This window comes from Antechinus flavipes, chromosome 1 (assembly GCF_016432865.1).
Source record: "Antechinus flavipes isolate AdamAnt ecotype Samford, QLD, Australia chromosome 1, AdamAnt_v2, whole genome shotgun sequence".
In the NCBI taxonomy this organism is placed as follows: Eukaryota; Metazoa; Chordata; class Mammalia; order Dasyuromorphia; family Dasyuridae; genus Antechinus; species Antechinus flavipes.
The window spans coordinates 582786495-582807018 of NC_067398.1; the positions used below are offsets into that span (position 1 = coordinate 582786495).

The 20524-nt window shown below is 36.4% G+C and overlaps 1 protein-coding gene across 1 annotated transcript in view; it reads left to right on the forward strand.

The window, feature by feature from the left end:
- Nucleotides 1–20524, forward strand: part of MATN2 (matrilin 2) — a 217176-nt gene that overhangs the window by 162094 nt on the left and 34558 nt on the right. Inside the window, exons 9-10 of the mRNA XM_051974444.1 lie at nucleotides 12488–12610; nucleotides 16183–16305. Of these exons, the coding sequence (XP_051830404.1) occupies nucleotides 12488–12610; nucleotides 16183–16305 (246 nt within the window). The remainder of the gene's footprint in view (nucleotides 1–12487; nucleotides 12611–16182; nucleotides 16306–20524) is intronic.

The following is a 20524-nucleotide window of genomic DNA, read 5'->3' on the forward strand; positions in this document are numbered from 1 at the left end:
ACAGTTAATGTTGACAGAGGCAAAGACTGAATGCTTATAATTAGTAGTAGTAGTACTTTTTAAAAGGCAATCACTTATGACAATGCACAGTAAGCCAGTAATGTTCAGAAACTCATCCAACATATCCACTCCAGCTTATAACAGCTCACATTTATGCACTTTATTAAGGTTTAAAAGCTTTCTTCATGATAACTCCTTGAAGTAGATTGTGTAGTTATTTTTATCCCCATTTTAAATATGAGTAGATTAAGGCTCAGGGAGGTGGTATGATATGCCTGTGGTTACACAATCAGAAATTAAGGAACCAAGATTTGAAACCAGGATTCCTGACTCTAAGTCCAACCTGCTTTTTAATATATCACAATAAAAAGTATCTTTGGTTCTGGAATTCTTCTGATGGATGGATATAAAATGACTTAATTTTAACATTCACATGAAATGAGCAGAACTCTCATTTGGAGAGCTGACTCCAATTCTCCTTCACTTCCAGCTCCCATGGCCTTCAGGCTGCCCTATAAGTACCCTTAGTAGCATGATAAGGTGAGACATAGTGGGCATCTGTTTCCAAAATTTAATACTTATACCTTCTATTTTACTGACTGTTGCTGTTGAATCATTTCATCAGTGTCCAAAATCTTCTGATCCCATTTGGGGTTTTCTTATCAAAGATGCTGGAGTGTTTTGCCATTTCCTTCTTCAGATTATTTTACAGATGTGAAACTGAGGCAACCAGGATTAAGTAACTTGCCTGGGGTCACATAGGTAGCAAGTGTCTGAGATAAGTTTTGAACTCTTGAAGATCAGTCTTCCTGATTCTAAATTCAGTACTCTGTCCATTGTTGCTCTTTGTGTCAGCAAAATTTAATTATGTAATTCAGTATTAATTATGTATGTATATAATTATGATCTAGATGTAGATTTTATGTAGCTAGATTTAATTGTATAATTAAATCTATTTTTTCTAGTGGAAATTCATATATTACTTAGCACATTCTAACACTTGTTTTAATAAATGTTGCAGAGTTACACAATATTAGCAGATGGTTACATAGTCTCATTTTAAAATTAAATATGGAATATCAAGTCTTCTGAAGAAGATAACACAGTATGATAACAGTACTTAGACAGTACTTGGACTAAGTGCTAGAGATACAAAGAGAGGCAAACACACATACCTTTCCCTGAAGAAGCTCACATTCTAAAATGTAAACAACTATGCACATGCAAGATATATAAAAAGTAAATTTAAGGTAAATGGTGTTATATTAATGCTATAAAAAGTTCATTTCTATGGAAATATCCTCTATACATTCAACTAGACTGACTGTCCAAGACAGATACATAATCAGTCATCAGGCTTTTTTTCCTTTTCCAACCTTAAACAATCTACTACCCCTTGTACTGTGAGAACACAACTTTTGAGAATCTGAGGTCAGTTCTGTATCCTGAGATGTCAGAGTAGAACTTTACTTACTAGCTGTGTGAGCCTAGGCAAGTCACTCAACCTTTTGCCTCAGTTTTCTTATCTGTAAAAAATAAGCTAGAGAAGGAAATAGCAAACCACTTCAGTATTCTTGCCAAAAAAAAAAAAAAAACCCCAAGTGCGGTCACAAAGAGTGGTACTTGACTGAAATGACTGAACAACAATATGTGCTGGGTAGTGTGCTATGTACTTTATAAATATTATCTCATTTGATGCTGACAACAATCCTGGGAGGTGGGTGTTGTAATCATACCCAGTTTACAGATGAAAAAACTGAGGAAAGCAAAGGTTGAACTACTTGCCCAAGGTCACATTGCTAGCAAATACCTGAATCTGGCAGTTTGGTGGTAATGTCATTGTTCAGTCCTTCAGGCTTGTCTGGTTCTTTGTGATCCCAGTGACTGTGGAATACTCTCAATGAGGTTTTCTTGGCAAAGATACTGGAGTGGCTCATTAATCTAGCAGTAAGATCTTCTTGATTCTTGTATGAATTGGTGCAGAATGAAGTAAGAAGAACTAGGAGAACATTTTTTACAATAACAACACTGTAAAAATGAACTATTTTGCAAGATTTAAGAACACAATGACTAACCATGATTTCAGATAGACTCTACCCACCTCCTGACAAATAGGGGTAGACTGGATATACAGAATAAGATACATATTTTTGGATGTGGTCAATGTGGAAATTTGTCTTTGTGCAGATTTGTTACAAAGGTTTTGTTTTTATTTTCTATTTTTATTTGGTGCAGGAGAGGAGATGGAAGAAAAAAAGTTTGATATAAAAATTACAAATTTTTTTTTAAATGGACAATACAGTACACTGCTCTTCAGAGGGACATATATGTGCTTTTTTTTGCCCAGTCCAAGAGGTTGTAACTCCTCCCCCTACCTTCCTGGCTCATAACAGCATTTCTTTCTAAAATAAAAATCATCTCTAATCAATGAGGGAAAGAATTATGAGTACTCATCCAACCTAAGCAGAAGTTTTTTTCCCCGGAAGCATTTTTTATACTCTGGATAAGATGATTTTTTTTCCTTAGATTTCATTCACAGGATGCATTCAGTTTGTGAATTTTTTCACAGCCTAAAATCTGTTAATGGAGAATCCATGATGTACCCTACTTTTTCTCCCCCTTCCTTTCTGAGTTTCCTTTGCAATTCATACTGTGAAATACCTTCATCATATTTTTAAAGTAAAAATCATCAGGGTATTGATGAAAAACATGAAAGCTAGGGCTGGGCTTCCTTCAAATCTGGAGACCAATGACCTGAATCATCAGAAAGCTTGCCTCCCACATATATTACTTATCCTTGGGCTTTACTTATTACTTATACTTTGGTAGGACTAGTTGAGGTTCACTTTGGATAATTAACACCTATTCTGTGCCCCACTTGAAATAGGGTCTAACTTCCCCAAAAGCTTGTCTATCTTATTCACCAGGCACTTCTCATCCACTACCTTGTTAGTGTTAATTTTTTCTTTTAAGTGTATCTGTCTCATCCCCACTGCCAGACTCCATATTCACTGAGGGCAGAGACTATAATTTATAATAGTAATAGCTTACTTTTTTTATCTTATGTTGCCTCATTTGATCTTCATTACAACTCTGTGAGCTAAGTAATACAAGAGTCATCATTCCCCATTTTTTAAATATAGAGAAATTGAGGTTTGGAGTTGTAACTTTCCCAAGTCAAAACTCACCTCTCTAGCGCTCCACACCCACATACATAGTCTGATTCAATAAATGAGGGTTTCTCTCCAAATACTCTCTTTTTTTCAGCTGGAAGGGGTGTGAAAGAGAAATAAGAAATATATATATATATTTACCAGGGCTCTCTCATCTTTGCTAATAAGAGCTAGCATTTATATGGTTCTTTTGAGTTTGAAAAAGATCTTCCCAACAAGCAATCAAATAATCAATAAACATTTATTAAGTTACCTACTATATGCCAGATGCTATGCCAACTGCTGGAGATTGGCTAAGTGACTTAACCAGGGTTACATAGCTATTAAATATCTGATACACGATTTCAACTCAGGTCCTCCTAAGTTTACCTCCCAAGGAAGCTAAATAATGCAGTAGATAGTATACTGAACCTAAAGTTAAGAATACCTTTGTTCAATCTGCCTTGGTTATTTGCTAGCTATGTAATTCTGAACAAATCACTTAACTTCTGTCTGCCGGTTTTCTCAACTATAAAATGGGAGTAATAATAGTGCCTTCACAACCAAGATTGTTGTGAGGATCAAATGAGATAATGTTCATAAAGTGCTTACCACAGTGCCAGGCATATGGGTGCTTAATAAATGCTAATTTTCTTCCTCCTAACTCCAATTCTGCTGCTTGGTTCTCTATACCACCTAAATGCCTCACAATGTTTCCATCATTGCATGGGAAAACATTGGATCTCAGGGGTGCCCACTGTCTCAGGCTCCAAGTACCAGAAGAGTAGAATATACCATTTTCTACCAAACTCTGCAGCCCTTCCTTCTGTCCTTCCAAATACATGGTCCCAACTCAAAGAGCACGGATGGACACAGCAGCTGTCTCTTATTCTCTTTCCACACTTGCTCTCATTGACCTCAGGATACATTCTCCCACTCCCTCTCCCACATCCCTCTTCTATTTCACTCACTTAGAAAACATATTCATGTTCTCTCACAAACACACCCAAGCCTGGATCTTATTAACACTATGCCAAACATGCTTGGATCACCAACACCCAAAGAACATATTTTCACTCTTGAAATAGTTAAGGAATTTGCTGACACCTAACAACTGTGGGTGAGAGGGAGCTTGTCAGACAGGATAGAGGGTCAAAAAGACCTGCCTCTGACACAAAATGACTGTGATTCCCTGGACCAGTCATATAACCCTACAGAGTCTGGTCAACTCGCTAAGAATATGATTTGCAGAGCAAGTACTAATCTATGTTGGCAAAAAAAAGTTCAAAAAAATAAATAAACAAATAAATAAACTCAGAGAACCAGCTGTTTCCCTCTGCTATTCCAATGGTGTGGGAGTCTAACTCCCACTAAGTTCAAGGTTACATAAGGAATAAGGCCAGTACCCAGTTGATTATAGCATGTTATTGATCTCTTGTCCATGCTTAATACATGCATCTTAGATAGCTAAGCCAACCTGTGCATTCAGTCATTCATTCTGGGGAAGAAAAAACCAGTCCCAAACCAGGAGTGGAGTGAAAAGAGAAAATCAGAATGGTAAAGATTCCTGCTTAAATCTTCTTTGCTCCAGGAAGTTGCTGGGAAAATTCTCTATTCAATTTTCTGTGTGATTAATGCTCCCAGAATGCCATCAGGGTGATTATAAGGAAGCCTCAGGCACAACATTTGAACATAAAATCTCAAAAACTTAAAAGAACATAAATCTTTAAAGACTCACCTTGCCCTAGGAGCAGAAATAACATTTCCATTTGGTAGAATCCCATTTTGGGCTACTCCAAAACTAAGTCAGTCCTGAAGGATTCCACATTCCACTGTTTTCAGAGTCCTAAAGTTAGTGACAGGAAATTAAATTGGTCTAGAGAAACAATGCTGCAAAACATTATAACTATCTTTAAAATTTTTTATGTTATCTTTTGTTTTTATGTCACTCATTTTTGAATGGACAACTAGATGGTGCAATGTTGGGCTTGAACTCAGGCAAATATGGCTTCAGGCAGTTAGTACTTTGTGGCTCTTCACAAGTCATTTAACCCTATAAAATGAGCTGGAGAAAGAAATGACAAATCACCCCAGTAACTTTGCCAAGAAGACTTCTAAAGGGAGAACAGTCAGAGTGAACAACAACATCAACAACATTTCAGGATATCTATCTTCTATCTTGCTCAGGAAGCCATCCTTTGTTAGGAAAAAATCAGAACAAAAGAGAAGAAAAAAATAAAAAGCAGTTCAGGAAAAGTAACACTATGTTAGACAGTATGTGCAAAGTTCCACACCCACAGATTTCCACCTTTGCAAAGAAGGGAAGAGGTGAAGTTTCCCAGCTTTTTGGGGCAAGAAGGGAGAAGAGAGCTTATTACATCACCACCATGTTCATTGAATACTAAGTCTGGAACTGATCTCCCACAGGATATAAGTTCAGAGATATAGGGCCCAAAAGAAACTGCTAGTCCAACTCCCTTCCCCCATTATATATATAGTACCATATAAATGCGAGCTCCTACCAGCAAAGATGAGAGAGCTCTGATAAATATATATAATTTTTGATTTCTCTTTAACACCCCCTCCCTTTGTTTCTGAGTAAGAAAAAGAGAGCATTTGGAGAGAAGCCCACATTTCTGGAATCAGACTATAAATGTGGGTGTGGAAAGCTGGGGAGATAAATGTTGAGTGGGAAAGTTACAACTCCAAACCTCAGTTTCCCCCAAATTTAAAAAATGGGAAATAATAACATTATATAGAAAAGAAATTGAGACCTGTAGAAGATAATATAAATAAAAAGTATCAGAGAGATGATTTAAAACTAGGTCTTTTTAACTTCAGAATTACACCTCTTTCCACTTATACTTTTCCACTAGGGACCCATAGGATTTTACACAAATTAGTAGCAAAGGTCAATGTAAAGAAACATGGTAGATATAAGGAAGTTATCATACATAGCCAAATACCTAAACATGAGCAATGCCATTAAAGACAGTATCAGATGGTGATTTAGGCCAATTCTAATAGATGTGATGGAGAGAGCCCTCTGTACCCAGAGGGAAGATTCTGGGGATCAAATGTAGATCACAACATTTTAACATAGAATTTTCACTTTTTCTGTTATTGTTTGCTTGCTTTTATTCTTTCTCATTTTTTTCTCTTTTTGATCTGATTTTTCTTGTCTGGCATGATAAATGTGGAAATATGTTTAGAAGAATTGCACATATTTAACCTATATTAGATTACTTGCTGTCTAAGGGAGGGTTGGGGGGAAGAGAGGGAGAAAAATTTGGAACATAAGGTTTTATAGGAGGAAATGTTGAAAATTATCTTTGTATTTTGAAAATAAACAGCTATTATTAAAAATAAATTAATGTTTTAAAAGACAGTATCAGGGATATGTAGGACAGGAAAAGGAGAAAGGTAAGAATGAGAGATAAGACATGGGCACTAATACTGCACTAGTATCTAGGATACAGAACCAAGGAAGTCCTTCTGTCTGCCAACTTGATTCATATCTAGGGCTTGTGTGTAGGAGATGAACAGCAGGAATTGTACAAGGTGAGAAAGATGTAGTGAGCCACTGTCTTTTTTTTTTTTAATCAAATCTTTTTAATTTTCAAAAGATATGCAAGGATATTCTTGCAACATTAACCCTTACAAAACCTTATGTTCCAATTTCCCCCTCTTTTTCCCCACTCCCTCCCTAGAAAAGCAAGTAATCCAATATATGTTAAACATGGTAAAAATATATGTTAAATCTAATATATGCATACATATTTGTAGTTATCTTGCTGCACAAGAAAAATCAAATCAAAGAGGAAAAAAATGAGAAAGAAAATAAAATGCAAGCAAACAACAACAACAAAAAAAGTGAAAATGCTATGCTATGTTCCATACTGAATTCCCACAGTCCTCTTTCTGGGTGTAGATGGCTCTCTTCATCACAAGATCATTGGAACTGGTCTGAATCATCTCATTGTTGAAAAGAGCCACATCCTTAAGCACTGATCTTCATGTAATATTATTTCTGTGTATAATGACCTCCTGGTTCTGCTCATTTCACTTAGCATCAGTTCATATAAGTCTTCCCAGGCCTCTCTGAAATCATCCTGCTGATCATTTCTTACAGAAAAATAATATTCTGTAACATTATTATATCATATTGGCCACTTCCTAATTGATGGGCATCCAGTCAGTTTCCAGTTTCTTGCCACTACAAAAAGGAGCCACAGTCTTTCACAGTGAGATGAGACACTGAAGAGATCATAGATTCATCAAATTATCCACAATTCATAAGATAGGGAATAACGCTTTGTGGACAGATTCGTTAGCTTTCCGAGGCACTATGGCATCTAGGAAGTCTTTGGATAGGAAGTAAGAGACCCAAATCTAACAGGAACAATATAATAGTAATAGTAGAAGTAGTTAGGTGGCTCTGTGGACTGGTCCTGGACAAGTTCAAATCCAGATTCAGACATCTAATACTAGCTGGGTAGCTCTAAGTAAATCACTTAATCTCAGTCTGCCTCAGTTTCCTCATAGGTAAAATGGGAAAAATAATAGCACCTACCTCTCTCAGACACTTAAACTAGCAGTAAAAACCTGGACAAATTAGTAAGCCTTTCTGTCTGTCTAATAACACCTAGTTCCTAGCGTTGTTATGGGAATCAAATGAAATATTTGTGAAATACTTTGTAAACCTTAAAATGCTGTATCTATAAATCCTACTTATTAAATGGAATAGGCTAGGTAGGTGATGCAGTGGACAGAGTGCTGAGCCTCCAATCAGGAAGGCACGAATTCAAATCCAGCTTTAGTAGTTGTGTAACCCTTGGTAAATCAGTAAATCAGTAAATCACTTAACTTTGTTTGGCTCAGTTTCCTCATCTATAAAATGAACTGGAGAAAAAGTGGCAAAATGCTCCAGTATCTTTGCCAAGAATCCCATGAAAAGCTGGACAATTAAAATAATTAAATAACCACAAATTAAGTAGAACAGTAGAGAAGAATGCTATTTACTATCTTTATGACCTTGCCAATTGCTTCTTTTGACTGAGACACAGTTTCCCCATATGTTCTCTGAGAGAGGATGGACTATGTGATCTCTAAGGTCCTTTCCAACTGACAATATGAATCCGTGACAGACTCCTGAAATCCCATTTTTCTACCATATGAACACATGAAAACTGTTCTTGATTTAGGGCCATAAACATGAGCAGCTGTGACTCCAGGTCTATGGAATTCTCCCAAACTCATGATCCACCCAAGCCTCTGCTTAAGAAGCATCTTCTCGTTCTGGTGATCACAGCAGAAGCTAGACTGTGAGGGCTGGTGTCTCTGAAGAACTAGTAGCTCAGAACTAGAAAATCACCTGAAAAATGTTTAACATTTCTTCCTCTCCCCCTACCAACTGCCCAAAATGTGCTTAACACACTTTTATGTTTAGTCTGTATATTTAACATTGTCTCCATCACTTTAAATAAACAGCATAACAATAAATCATATCCTGATTTGTACTTTGCCAATTTCTGAGATACAAATGCTGAAAATTTAACAGAAAATTTAACAACTGGCCTCCCCATTTCCAGCTGGCTTCAGTACATCTCTTTGGTCAGAAATATTGTTTGAAGTTATGCATGAGGACAGCCAAAAACAGCTTCGTCTCTCTCTTTTTGTGTTTTTTTTTCCCCTTTCCTATGCCATGAGAAAGCTGTTGGATTAGCCCATATTACCCATCCTTCTCTCTATGGACAGCATGATGCAGCGGATAGAGCTTTGAACTTTGAAGGAGGTTCACATCCCACTGACACTGACTATGTGATCACAGACAAGTCCCTGAGCCTCAGTTCTCAGTTGGGAAATGGGTATTTTTAAAAAATCTCTACTACTACCTCTCAGAATTGTTGAGAAGATCAAATGGCATAATGTATGCAACCAACTATATAAATGTCAGTTACTATTAGTTATTTCTTTATTGGGGCAGTGGATAGAGCATTGGGTCTGGAGACAGGAAGACTTAAATTCAAATGTGGCCTCAAACTAGATTTGTGATCCTGAATAAATCACTTGTCTCTTTTTGCCTTAGTTTCCTCATCTGTTAAATGAGCTGAAGGAAGAAATGGCAAACCACTATGGTATCTCTGTGAAGAAAACCTTAAATAGAGTCACAATGAGTCAGAACAACTGAAACAACTGAACAACAACTTCTTTGTTCTGGGTGAATTAACAAATCTGCCATTAACTAACTGCAACTTTGGGCAAGACACTCAATTATCTCCCATGTCTCCTCCCTACCTGTGGTTGTGAGGTAACAATGAGATAATAGATTTGAAAACATTTTGGGGGACAAAAACGAAATAATTTCAGAGTATAGATAGAGAACTCAATTATAATCTATAATAAAAACCATTCAAACAGCACTTTATGACTCTGAAATAGCAGCTGGCATTTATTTTACATATATATTATCTTGTTTAATCCCCACAATAACCCTAGGAAATGGGTAATTATTATCTCCACTTTAAAGATGAAGAAACTGAGGCTGAGAAAGGTGAAGATTTATCTAGAGTCACTCAGCTAGTGTTTGAATCAGAATTCAAACTCAGATGTTCCTGAGTTCTTATCTGACATTCTGTCCTCTGTGATACTCATGTTTATATGCCTGGTCTTGCTTATATACTTGGTTTCATTTATGTACATGGTCTCGTTTAATCATGTATGGTAACTAATATGAATATTAATTCCCCCATATTACAAATGAGAAGAACATCTTTGGAATCAGGAAAACAAGAGTTTTCTCTTGTCTCTGATATATATTAACTGTGTAGTTAATAACGACAATAATAATAATATTAGAGGCTCAGACTTTGAGGTGGGAAAAATCTGAGTTCAAATTCATCCTCAAATACTTATTAATTCTGTGGACAAGTCACTTAACCTCTATTTACCTCATTTTCTTCATCCATAAAATGGGGATAATAATAGCACTTATTTCCCAGGATTATTGTGAAGATCAAATAAGATAATATTATAAAGCAGTTTGCAAACATGAAAGCACTATATAAATGACAGCTATTGTTATTATTAACTATAGGAGAGGTGCTTCATCTCTCAAGGTTATAGGTGACTGTTCTAAGAGTATAGTGAGTTTCTTGTCTATTCAGGTGGAGAGAGTTTCCACAGTGTGAGTTTCTCTACCCAGATGAAATCACTGGTCTGGACCAAAAATTTAAAAATATACAGATGAAAGAAATTGTGACTAGTAGATGTGAAATAATTTTGCCCAAGGCTGCTCAGCTAGTGAGAGAGCCAAGATTTGAAGGAGGTCTTACCACTGCTAAGACTAATGTGATTTCATTTTCTCCTCCCGATGTTTCTGCTCTCCTCTCCTTTCTGTTTCCTTCTCTCCTTCCCCTTCATTATCATGCACATACAAACATAATGCAGGTCAATTGGGTCCCTTGTCATGCAATAACATATAAATAAAAGTAGACAGCTATAACACAGAGAGTTAAGGGATAAAAAGAGCTGTGGATGAGAATTTAGGAGAGCTGGACTCTCAATTCTAAATCTACTAACAAACTGGGTGACTCAAGATATACAGGAAGTTACTTAATCTCTGTTTGCCTCAGTTTCCTCATTTGTAAAACAGCACCTACCTCAAAGAGTTGTGAAGATCAAACAAGATAAGAGTTGTAAAGCACTTATTATTGTGTCTGGCATATAATAGGCAGTAGATAAATGTAAGGTATTATTCACTTCCCTCTCTGTAGTTTTCCATTTCCCCTAAAGAGGTAACTAAGTGAAGTCATGGAATAGAGTAATGAATCTGGAGTCAGATCCATTTTTCAAATCCAGCCTCAGACACTTGCTAACTATGTGATCCTGGGCAAGTCACTTAACCTTGTTTGCCTCAGTTTTCTCATCTGTAAAATGAACTAGAGAAGAAAATGATAAACCATTCCAATGTCTTTGCCAAGAAACCCCAAAATGGGATCACAAAGAATCAAACACAACTGAAGATCACTGAATAACAGCAACAAACCCTGGGCAAGCAAGTCATTTAACTTCTTTTGGTCTCAGTTTCCTCAATTGAAAAATAGATAATAATGACATCTACCTACCCTCAACCCCCAGGATTGCTCAGAGGATAAAATGAGATATTTATAAAGGGCTTAACATAGTGCCAGGAGATATTGCCCATTTCTTTTCTTTTCCACAGCTATCTTTGTGCATACTTCTTATATATGGACAGATATAAGTTCATATTGTTTTAAAATTTTCAACCAAGAAATAAACTACTAATTACCTGATAGCTAGAATGTAGCCTTTCCTGTGCAACAAAAATAAAATTTGAATGTAGAAATATAGGGGTGGTCTATTACAGTAATGTAACTTGTAGCATTGTTAGATACATTTCCAATGGAAATGCTGCCTGGATTTCACTTTGAGTTCCCTGAGATGGATGCTATAATCATGAACTCATCTGGAACAAGATTAGACTTTTGAACTCTTGCTAAATGTAAATACATTTTCTTCACTCTCATAAATGGCTCTTTCAGTGTTTGGCAAGATCAGATCCGTTTGGAAAGATCAGCCTTTCTTCTACGATCCTGTGGCACTTGCAAACACCACTTTCCCCAGTCCTTCTAAAGGCTGGTTATGTTTCATGTTATACAGCTGGTGAATATACACATTAGACAACTAGTGATATTCAGGATCTACAGCTGTTAGTGTTCACGTTATACAGAAAGAAGAGAAATTGTCTTCTCTCAAAATCCAACAGGTTTTTGTTGTTGCTTTGGGTTGGGGAGAGGGATATCAAACAGGCAACAGACTATGGCAGTAGTTGTGATCAAGGAGACAGACACAGAGCAAGAGCCAGTGCCCAGCATGTCAGTCATTGTAGAATGTAAGCTTCCTGAGGGGAGGAACTATATCTTCTGTGTGTTCTGTATCGTGTCCTGCTTACTTAAGCTCCCCAGGAAATATTTATAATGATGGAAAAATTTTTAAATAGCCATTTTGTTTAATGCTTCCATGAATCTTGGGATCCTGGAATTCTTTAGAACAGGAGGGGAAATAACATTTTAGAATCACTAAGCACTGTGCTGTAATAGAAAGAATGCTAGAATTGGAATCAGAAGATTGTTGTTGTCCACTTACTGCTGAGCTAAGATTAGAACTCAGATTGTCTGACCCTTCACTCCAGACCAGTGATCTCAATTCCATTCCACTGTAGCCAGTGTTTCTGGAGCTGCTTCAGGGCCCCTAGTCACTATTCTTTAGGAATCAAAGAATTCATCTCAACCTTTTTATCTTGCTCCTATCAGGAATCAACTACTGTGCTGTGGGAAAACATGGCTGTGAGCATGAATGTGCAAATACAGAAGAAGGTTACTATTGCCGTTGTCGTCCTGGGTATACCCTGAACCCCAATGGGAAGACTTGCAGAAGTAAGTATTCAGTCCAGACTGACATACATCATCCCACACTGATGAGATTAGGGTATTGGAGGACCAAAGGGGAAATCCTCTCCCCAAAACTTCAGAGATAATAGTCAAACAGCCCTTGCTTTTCTGGAGGACAGCATAGATATCATACTTAGCAATAGGCAGATCAGTCAATTGGCAAGTATTTCTGAAGTACTTCCTGTGATCCAGATTCTGGGGATACAGAGACAAAATGAAAGAATTCCATGGAAGGGGAAACTTCCAAAAGCAGCCTACTTTCTTTTTAGATAGCTCAATGATTAATAAATATTTATTAATCTCTAATTGTGTCAAGCTCTATGCTAAATTTGGTGATGCAAATACAAAAAAAAAAAAAAAAAAAAAGGATGTCCCTGCACTCAAAGAACTTATGATCTAATGTGGGTAGACAATATATAAAATGAAGCTGAAAAGCTGGGGGAGGAGAAGAGGAGAGAGGAGGGTAAGGTATCATTGCATGGTGGGAAAGTAATGAAGTCAGCTAAGAAATGAGGCTATTTCTAATCTTAGCTCCTTTCTTAAAGGGAACTTTGGGAGTTCATGGCCCCACCCTCTAATCAGAGGCAGGGGATGGGGATGAGGTGAAGTCTAAAGGCAGATAGGATCTGTTTTTGCAGGAGGATGAGGTTTTTTTTCCTTGTTCCCCAATAATGAGTTTCCTGAATCATGATAGAGAAGTCTCAGAGATACTGCCAGGTAAGAAATAAATAATTCTCATTAGGTTTTTTTTTTTTTGGAGGGGAAGACTCCCCTCAATTAAATCGAGCTTGATCTTCCTCTTCATACTTTCCTTCCTAGTTTTGCCCCCTTGGACGAAGCAGAAGTCTTCTCCCCTTTCCACATAACCACCCTCCAAACCCTTGAAGACAGTATAGACTCAAGCTGGTTTTCAGGTTGTAGTAACATTACTGAGCTCTCTAAAGACTCAATTGCCTTATTATTAAACATGGAAGAGTGGAAGGAATATTGGTACAATAGTCTAGGAGAAGCAAATCTGAAATAATAGGCATCCCAGTTACCAGAAAACTGAGCCAAGTGCAGTGGGGCATTTTCTTTTTAAGCATTTTCTTAATTCCCTCATATAATAGCCCACAACAAAGCTCAATTTAATGATGTAAGCTGATGGAAAAATGTAGACTTTGCCAACTGGAATTTTCTGTAGTTTTTTACAAGTCATAGTCTCCACTTTGCTTGTTCCGGCCAAAAGGCTGGGAATGATGTATGTTAAATTAGGATGGATTTCTGTAAATCTGCCACTTTGGGGGGCAAGGGTGTGGGAAAGAAGTAGAGCAGAAATGTGGTGGGGGGAAAAGTGGTTCTTTGTGTCATTGCTGATAGCCATGGACCTCAGACTGTTCACCAAGCTAGCTGCACATCTGTAAAAGCTTTAGGGACAGAGATACATTGTGAATGAGAACAGTGCAGCTGTTGAACATTTGAATCATAAATTGTTAAGAGAGAAAGTTTCAAGGACAAAGCATTAGGTACAAACTTGTCCTTATTAAACATTGTTTCCTTTCAAGTCCCTAAGGACAGCAATCACCCACTATAAACATATTAAAGACTGACTTTTAGAAATGTTCCTAGAAAAAATTATCCAGTAAATTGGTATACAAATGGAGCTAATCCAAACACATTCCCAGGCCCTGTCTTCACAATGAAGATCCTGGTGTTATCTGGCTTTCTGCCTCTGAAATTCTAAGTTAAGAAAAGAAGCAAAGTGAAAGTCTGGACTAATTAATTCCATTTGGCAGATAACTATTCAGTGTCTATTACATTTAAGGCACTGTGCAAGGTAGTAAAGTATAAATTTTTTTTTTTGCCTTCAAGAAGTTTCTTGTCTCCTGGGAAGCAGAGTGAAATATATGTCATTTAGACAAATAAGAATTATGATAGAGAAACCGAGAGACAATGAGAGACATATGCGCGCGCACACACACACACACGGATAGGGGATTGAGAGAAAAAGGGAGAAAGGATTTAATAAATGTCTGTAATGTATCAGACACCATGCCAAAGATATAGATAAATATAAGCAAGACAACATTTACCTTCAAGGAAGGTGACAGTGAAGGAAGCCAAAAGGAAGTGATCTGACAGGACAAGGAGAGATTATCTAGGAGAAGAGAATAGTCAAGAGTATCATATACTGCAGAAGAACCATGATGAATAATAATGAACATTTGTATGGCTGTTTAAAGTTTATTACATGATTTACATATATTATCATTTAATATTCACATCCTTGGGAGGCAAGTGTTATTGTTTTGCCTCATTTTTATAGTTCAGTTGTTTTTCAGTCATATCCGACTCTTTGTGATCCCGAATTTTCTTGGCAAAAATACTGTAGTGATTTGCCATTTCCTTCTCCAGCTCATTTTACAGATGAAAAATGGGAGGCAAGTAAGGTGAAGTGACTTTTCTGGAGTCACACAGTAAGTGTCTGAGGTCAGATTTGAATTCAGAAAGCGGAATCTTCCTGATCCCTGGCCAGATATTCTATCCACTGTGTCACCTAGCTGTCCTGCAAAGGAAGGGAGAGCATAGATGAAAACTTAAAGAAGTTCTGGAAGATGGAGGATGGAATATCAAGAAGTTTCAAGACGTAGATCTGTGTCAATCTAGTCTTCTCCAGATACAATTAAATCCCATTTTATAGTTAGTCAGTGCTACCAAGGTTTAAGGATTAAATAAATATCAGACCTGGCTGTATGCAGACCAATAAAGATCTATGATCTATGTAGCTGCCACAATAAAACCATGAGAATTGGGAACTACCTTAGAAATTGTTTTGTCCAGCCTTCCATCCAGCATAAGAATCTCCATTAAATTTCGCTGGCAGGGCATCATCCAGCCTCTAATTGAACACTTTCAATGACAGGGGCAGCTAGGTGACACAGAGTTCATAATCTTGTCTCAGATATTTAATAGTTATGTGACCTCAGGCAAAGCACTAGCTAGTCATGAGTGTGACTCTGGCTAAGTCACTTAACCTTGTATACCTCAGTTTCCTCATTTATAAAGTGAGCTGGAGAAGGAAACAACAAACCACTCAAATATCAACACAACCAAACAACAAGTGTCATATAAATATGAACTATTCTCTATTACTCTCCCCAAACTGGCTATACAATTTTTTAATCACCAAACAAATGTTTTTTGGGATTGGAGTTATTAGGAAAGTTGGAGGAAGATTATTAAAATGTTATCACAAACCACAAAAGAATTTTTCAGATTCAAAATAGTAAAAAAAAAAACAAAAAAAAACTTTATTTTAAAACTGACTTTTACACAGTGACAAATGCTTCAAAATTATTTCTTGGTTATTGAAATTGTACAAGAGTTCCCCTTAAGAAAAGAATGAAAGGAGCAGAGAATGGTTTTCTTAAGAGGAAACAATTTGTAGAATGGAATATTATGTGCACACCTCTCAGTCTGATTGCTAATGAATTGAAACAATACAAAATCCCCAAGCAGGATTTGTTTTTAAATTTCCATTTCTTTTTCTTTTTCTTCATTCATTTAAATGAATTTAGGGGTGGATCACTGTGCAGAGAATAATCATGGCTGTGAGCAGTTATGCCTAAATACGGATGACTCATATGTATGTCAGTGTTCGGAAGGCTTCGTCATTAATGAGGACCTAAAAACTTGTTCAAGTGAGTTGCTTTCCTTCCCTCCTTCAAAAAGTCTCTTTTTTATATCAGTTCAACTTTACCAATATGGCCTTTTCTGATCCACAGTTATCATCACACTAAAGTAAGTAGAAGGTTGGAATGAGGGCAAAGGACAAAAGGGTTGAAATTTTTTTTCACTAAACTCTGTCCATTAGAATTCTATTTTTCATCTGTTCTTCAGTAGCTTTAAAGAGAAATAGGGATTTTCTGTTCTTCAGTAGCTTTAAAGAGAAATAGGGATTTGAACCTCCTTTTTAGTGTCCTTTTAACTGTACTAGGGAGATTGTGATGAGATTTTATATTGAATTGTATAACCTTTTTTTAAATTGCTTTTGTTAACAAAAGTTTTTGTAACAACCTTTTGTTTTTCATCACATTCATCTCCAAATATGTTTTTTTTTCCTTTTTCTAGTGAATAAATAATCCCTTAAAACAGATTTTGAAAAAGAAAGGGAAAGGGGAGGAAAGTCAGCAGAGTCTAAGAGTAGATGCCTTTTGTAATAAAGGAAAGGAGATATTTCTCAACTTTTCTCCAGGCATGAGAAACTTGGTCATTATAATTACTTAATCTCCCATTCGATTTTATTGTTCTTTCAGTCACATTGTTGTGGTCTGTGTATTTTTTTCCTGGTTCTATTTATTTTACTTTGTATTGGGCTTCTTATATGTATCTCAGTCATCATTTCTTACAGCACAATATTCCATTAATCCTTCTGCTTCACTTTTCTTCAATCAATGTCCATCTAGTTTGCTTCTATTTTTTTACTATCACAAAAAAGACTAATGTAATCTTTTAGTGTATAGGTGACTTTTTTCTGTCTTGTTTTTTTTTTTTTTTTAAGGATAAATGCCTAGATTTATTTTATTTTTTTTTATTATAGCTTTTTATTGACAAGATATATGTATGGGTAATTTTTCAGCATTGACAGTTGCAAAACCTTTTGTTCCAATTTTTCCCCTCCTTCCCCTCACCCCCTCCCCCAGATAGCAGGTTGACCAATACATGTTAAATATGTTAAAGTATATATTAAATACAATATATGTATACACGTCCATACAGTTATTTTGCTGTACAAAAAGAATCGGACTTTGAAATAGTGCACAATTAACCTGTGAAGGAAATAAAACATGCAGGCGGACAAAATAGAGGGATTGGGAATTCTATGTAGTGGTTCATACTGATTTCCCTGAGTTCTTTCGCTGGGTGTAGCTGGTTTAATTCATTACTATTCTATTGGAGCTGTAAATGCCTAGATTTAGATACTTGTCAAAGGGATGGATGTGTTAGTTGCTCTTTTTTTTTTTTTAAGCAAAATTCCAGCAGGATTGGACCAAACTCACCAAGACTGTATTAGTATGCCTAGCTTCCTGTAACCCCTCCAGCATTGATATGCTCATCTTTTATTGTCTTTGCCAATTCACTGGTTGTGTATTATTTTGCAAAATTATTTTGATTTTAATTGTATGACTTCTACTGGGGGAAAAGTGTTGCTTTTTTGGAGTTGTCTCATCTGATTTTAGGAACAGAAAGGAATCTTAGAGATCACCCAATCCAGCCTCATACATCAAGCAAGGAATTCTTTCTAGAATATGCCCCCAAAGCATCCAGTCTCTGCTTGAATACCTCCATCAATGACAAACTCACCACCTCATAGTTTCCCTTTTCATTCCTGAGGAGTTTTAATTATCAAGAAGCTCTTTCTTATGTTGAACTGAAATCTTCTTCCTCATAATATCTATTTGTTCCTAGTTTTCCCTATTAGAGCCAAAAGAAGAATAAATCTAATCACTATACCACATGACAGGCTTTCAAATATTTGGAGCCAGGCTAAAATGGTTCTTCTAAGTCTTCTTTTCCCCAAACTATACGACCTACTTGCTTCAATCATTGTTCCAAATTCCACCTACCCATCCTCATTATCTGCCTCTTTTGTTTAGTCAAACCTTACTCTTTGCCACCCCCTTTGGGGTTTTTTTTTGGTAAAAATACTGGCATAATTTGCTATTTCACAGGAGTAGTTTGCCATTTCCTTCTTTACCTCATTATATAGGTGGGGAAACTGAGGCAAACAGGGTTGAATGACTTGCCTGGAATCATCCAGGTATTAAGTATGTGAAGCTAGATTTGAACTGTGCCAAATTTAAAGACCTGAGTTCAAATTCCATGTCTGACAATTATTTGGCTATGACTCTAAGCAAAGGCACCTAATCTTGTCCCAGTCTCCTCTCCATGATGTATTGCAGATCATCAATGGTAGAGGGAGCTTCCTCACCTGAAGCTCCCTACAGTGATGAAATTACAGATCCAAACCCACCTCCCATCTCTCTCCAAAAAATGATTGTATTAGGTTTTGGGTGTTTTTTTTTTTTTGAACAGTCACTTCATATTGTTGACTCAGTAAGCTAAAACCTCTAAGTTCTTTTTTAATGAATTGCTATTAAACCACATTTCCCTCATCTGGTACTTGGCTAGTTGACTGTTTTAACTAAAGTACAGCCCTTTTTATTTATTCTTATAATTTAGCCTGTCAGATTTGGCCCATCTTCCCATTCTGTCAAGAACTTTTGGAATCCTGACTCTAAAATAACATATGATCTATCCCTCCCATATATATATCATCTATAACTTTGATAAGTATGTCTTCCTTCGGTCATTAATTAAGATGATGATGAGGAGAGGGCCCAAGAGAGAGGCATGAGACATATCCTTGGAGACTTTCCTCTGCTATGCTATCAGCTCATTAATCATTCTCTAAAGCTCTATGTCTGCATTCAAGAAGAGGAATTCAAATCCAGCCTCAGGCATTTACTAGCTATGTGATCCTGTGCAAGCCACTTAACCTTTACCTGCCTCGATTTTCTCATTTATAAAGTAGGGATAACAATAGCATTTACCTTTCAGGGTTGTTATATGGATTAAATGAGATAATATTTATAAATTGCTTAGCACAGTTCCTAGCACATAATAGGGTACTTAAGAAAAAAGATTGTTTCTTTGCTTTGTTTTTTGCCTAATCATTCAGTTTACATTTCTTCTGCTTTTCATAAAGCTACCATAGGGTTTGTCCTCAGCAGAGTAGGGAAAAAGAACTTAAGTTCTCAGTTCTGACTTACAACAACTATATGAGACTAGGAGCAAGCCCTTTAACTTCTCTATACCTCAGTTTGCTTATCTGCAGAATAAGAAAAATATGCTACTATTCTCATGGGATTATTGAGTAAAGTATTTTGAAATTTGCAAAAAATAAATGAAAATGTGAGCTAATGTTATTATATTTTGATGAAACCAAAATATATTTTCACCATTCCCTTGATCTATAACCTAATAATCTCATCAAAAAAAGGAAATGAGATTTATTTGGCATGACTTATACTTGGTTATCCCCTGATGACTCCTAATTATCATCACTCCTCTTTATAAGTGTCCCAAAATGAGTGAGTCATTTGTGATTTTCTCTAGAATTCCATTGGCTGTCAATATCCACTTCGCCAGTCCATAGCTTATAAAGTAAAGTATTTTTTTTTTGCTTTTTGAAAATAAGTGTATTTGTCTAACACAAGCCTTTTTATAGTTCTCCTGTCCTCCATAATTACTAAAAAATTATAAAGAATGGTTCTGAGATGTCATCTACAAGATTGTTTGTTGGAGTTTTATTCTTGTACCTTGGGATATAACACTTTTTGAATGAAGGCTAAAACTCTCTCTCCTCACTGGTCTTAAACCTCAAATCTCTCTTAACCATATTTTCTTGACCTTTTTAATCTGAATATTATTCTCCTTGGGGAAAGATGAAAACAACATTTTTTTATTTTTATTTTTATTATTTATTAAATACTAGAACAGATATTCCCAAGCCACAGGTCTACCCTTTCCACACTCTTCTGGCTCTAAATATCTTTTAAATCTCTACTTATTGCCCTTAACATTTTTTGCACAACTCATTCTATCCTTTAGCCTTCCTGCATTCTGCATGTTGAACTGTACTATGAATACCTGTGTATTCATCTTTGGTCCTTTCTTCCATCTTCTGTCCACATTCCTTTTAGACAATGGTCTCTTTCTATGACCCTGCACTGCTTCTCAGCAGTGAGAGAGAGAATTTCCTCATCTAAAGATCCCTATAATAATGAAATCATATTTAAATTCATCCAAGAATTCCTGGTTTGATCATATAGGTTTCTTTAGTTGTCCTCTCCCTTG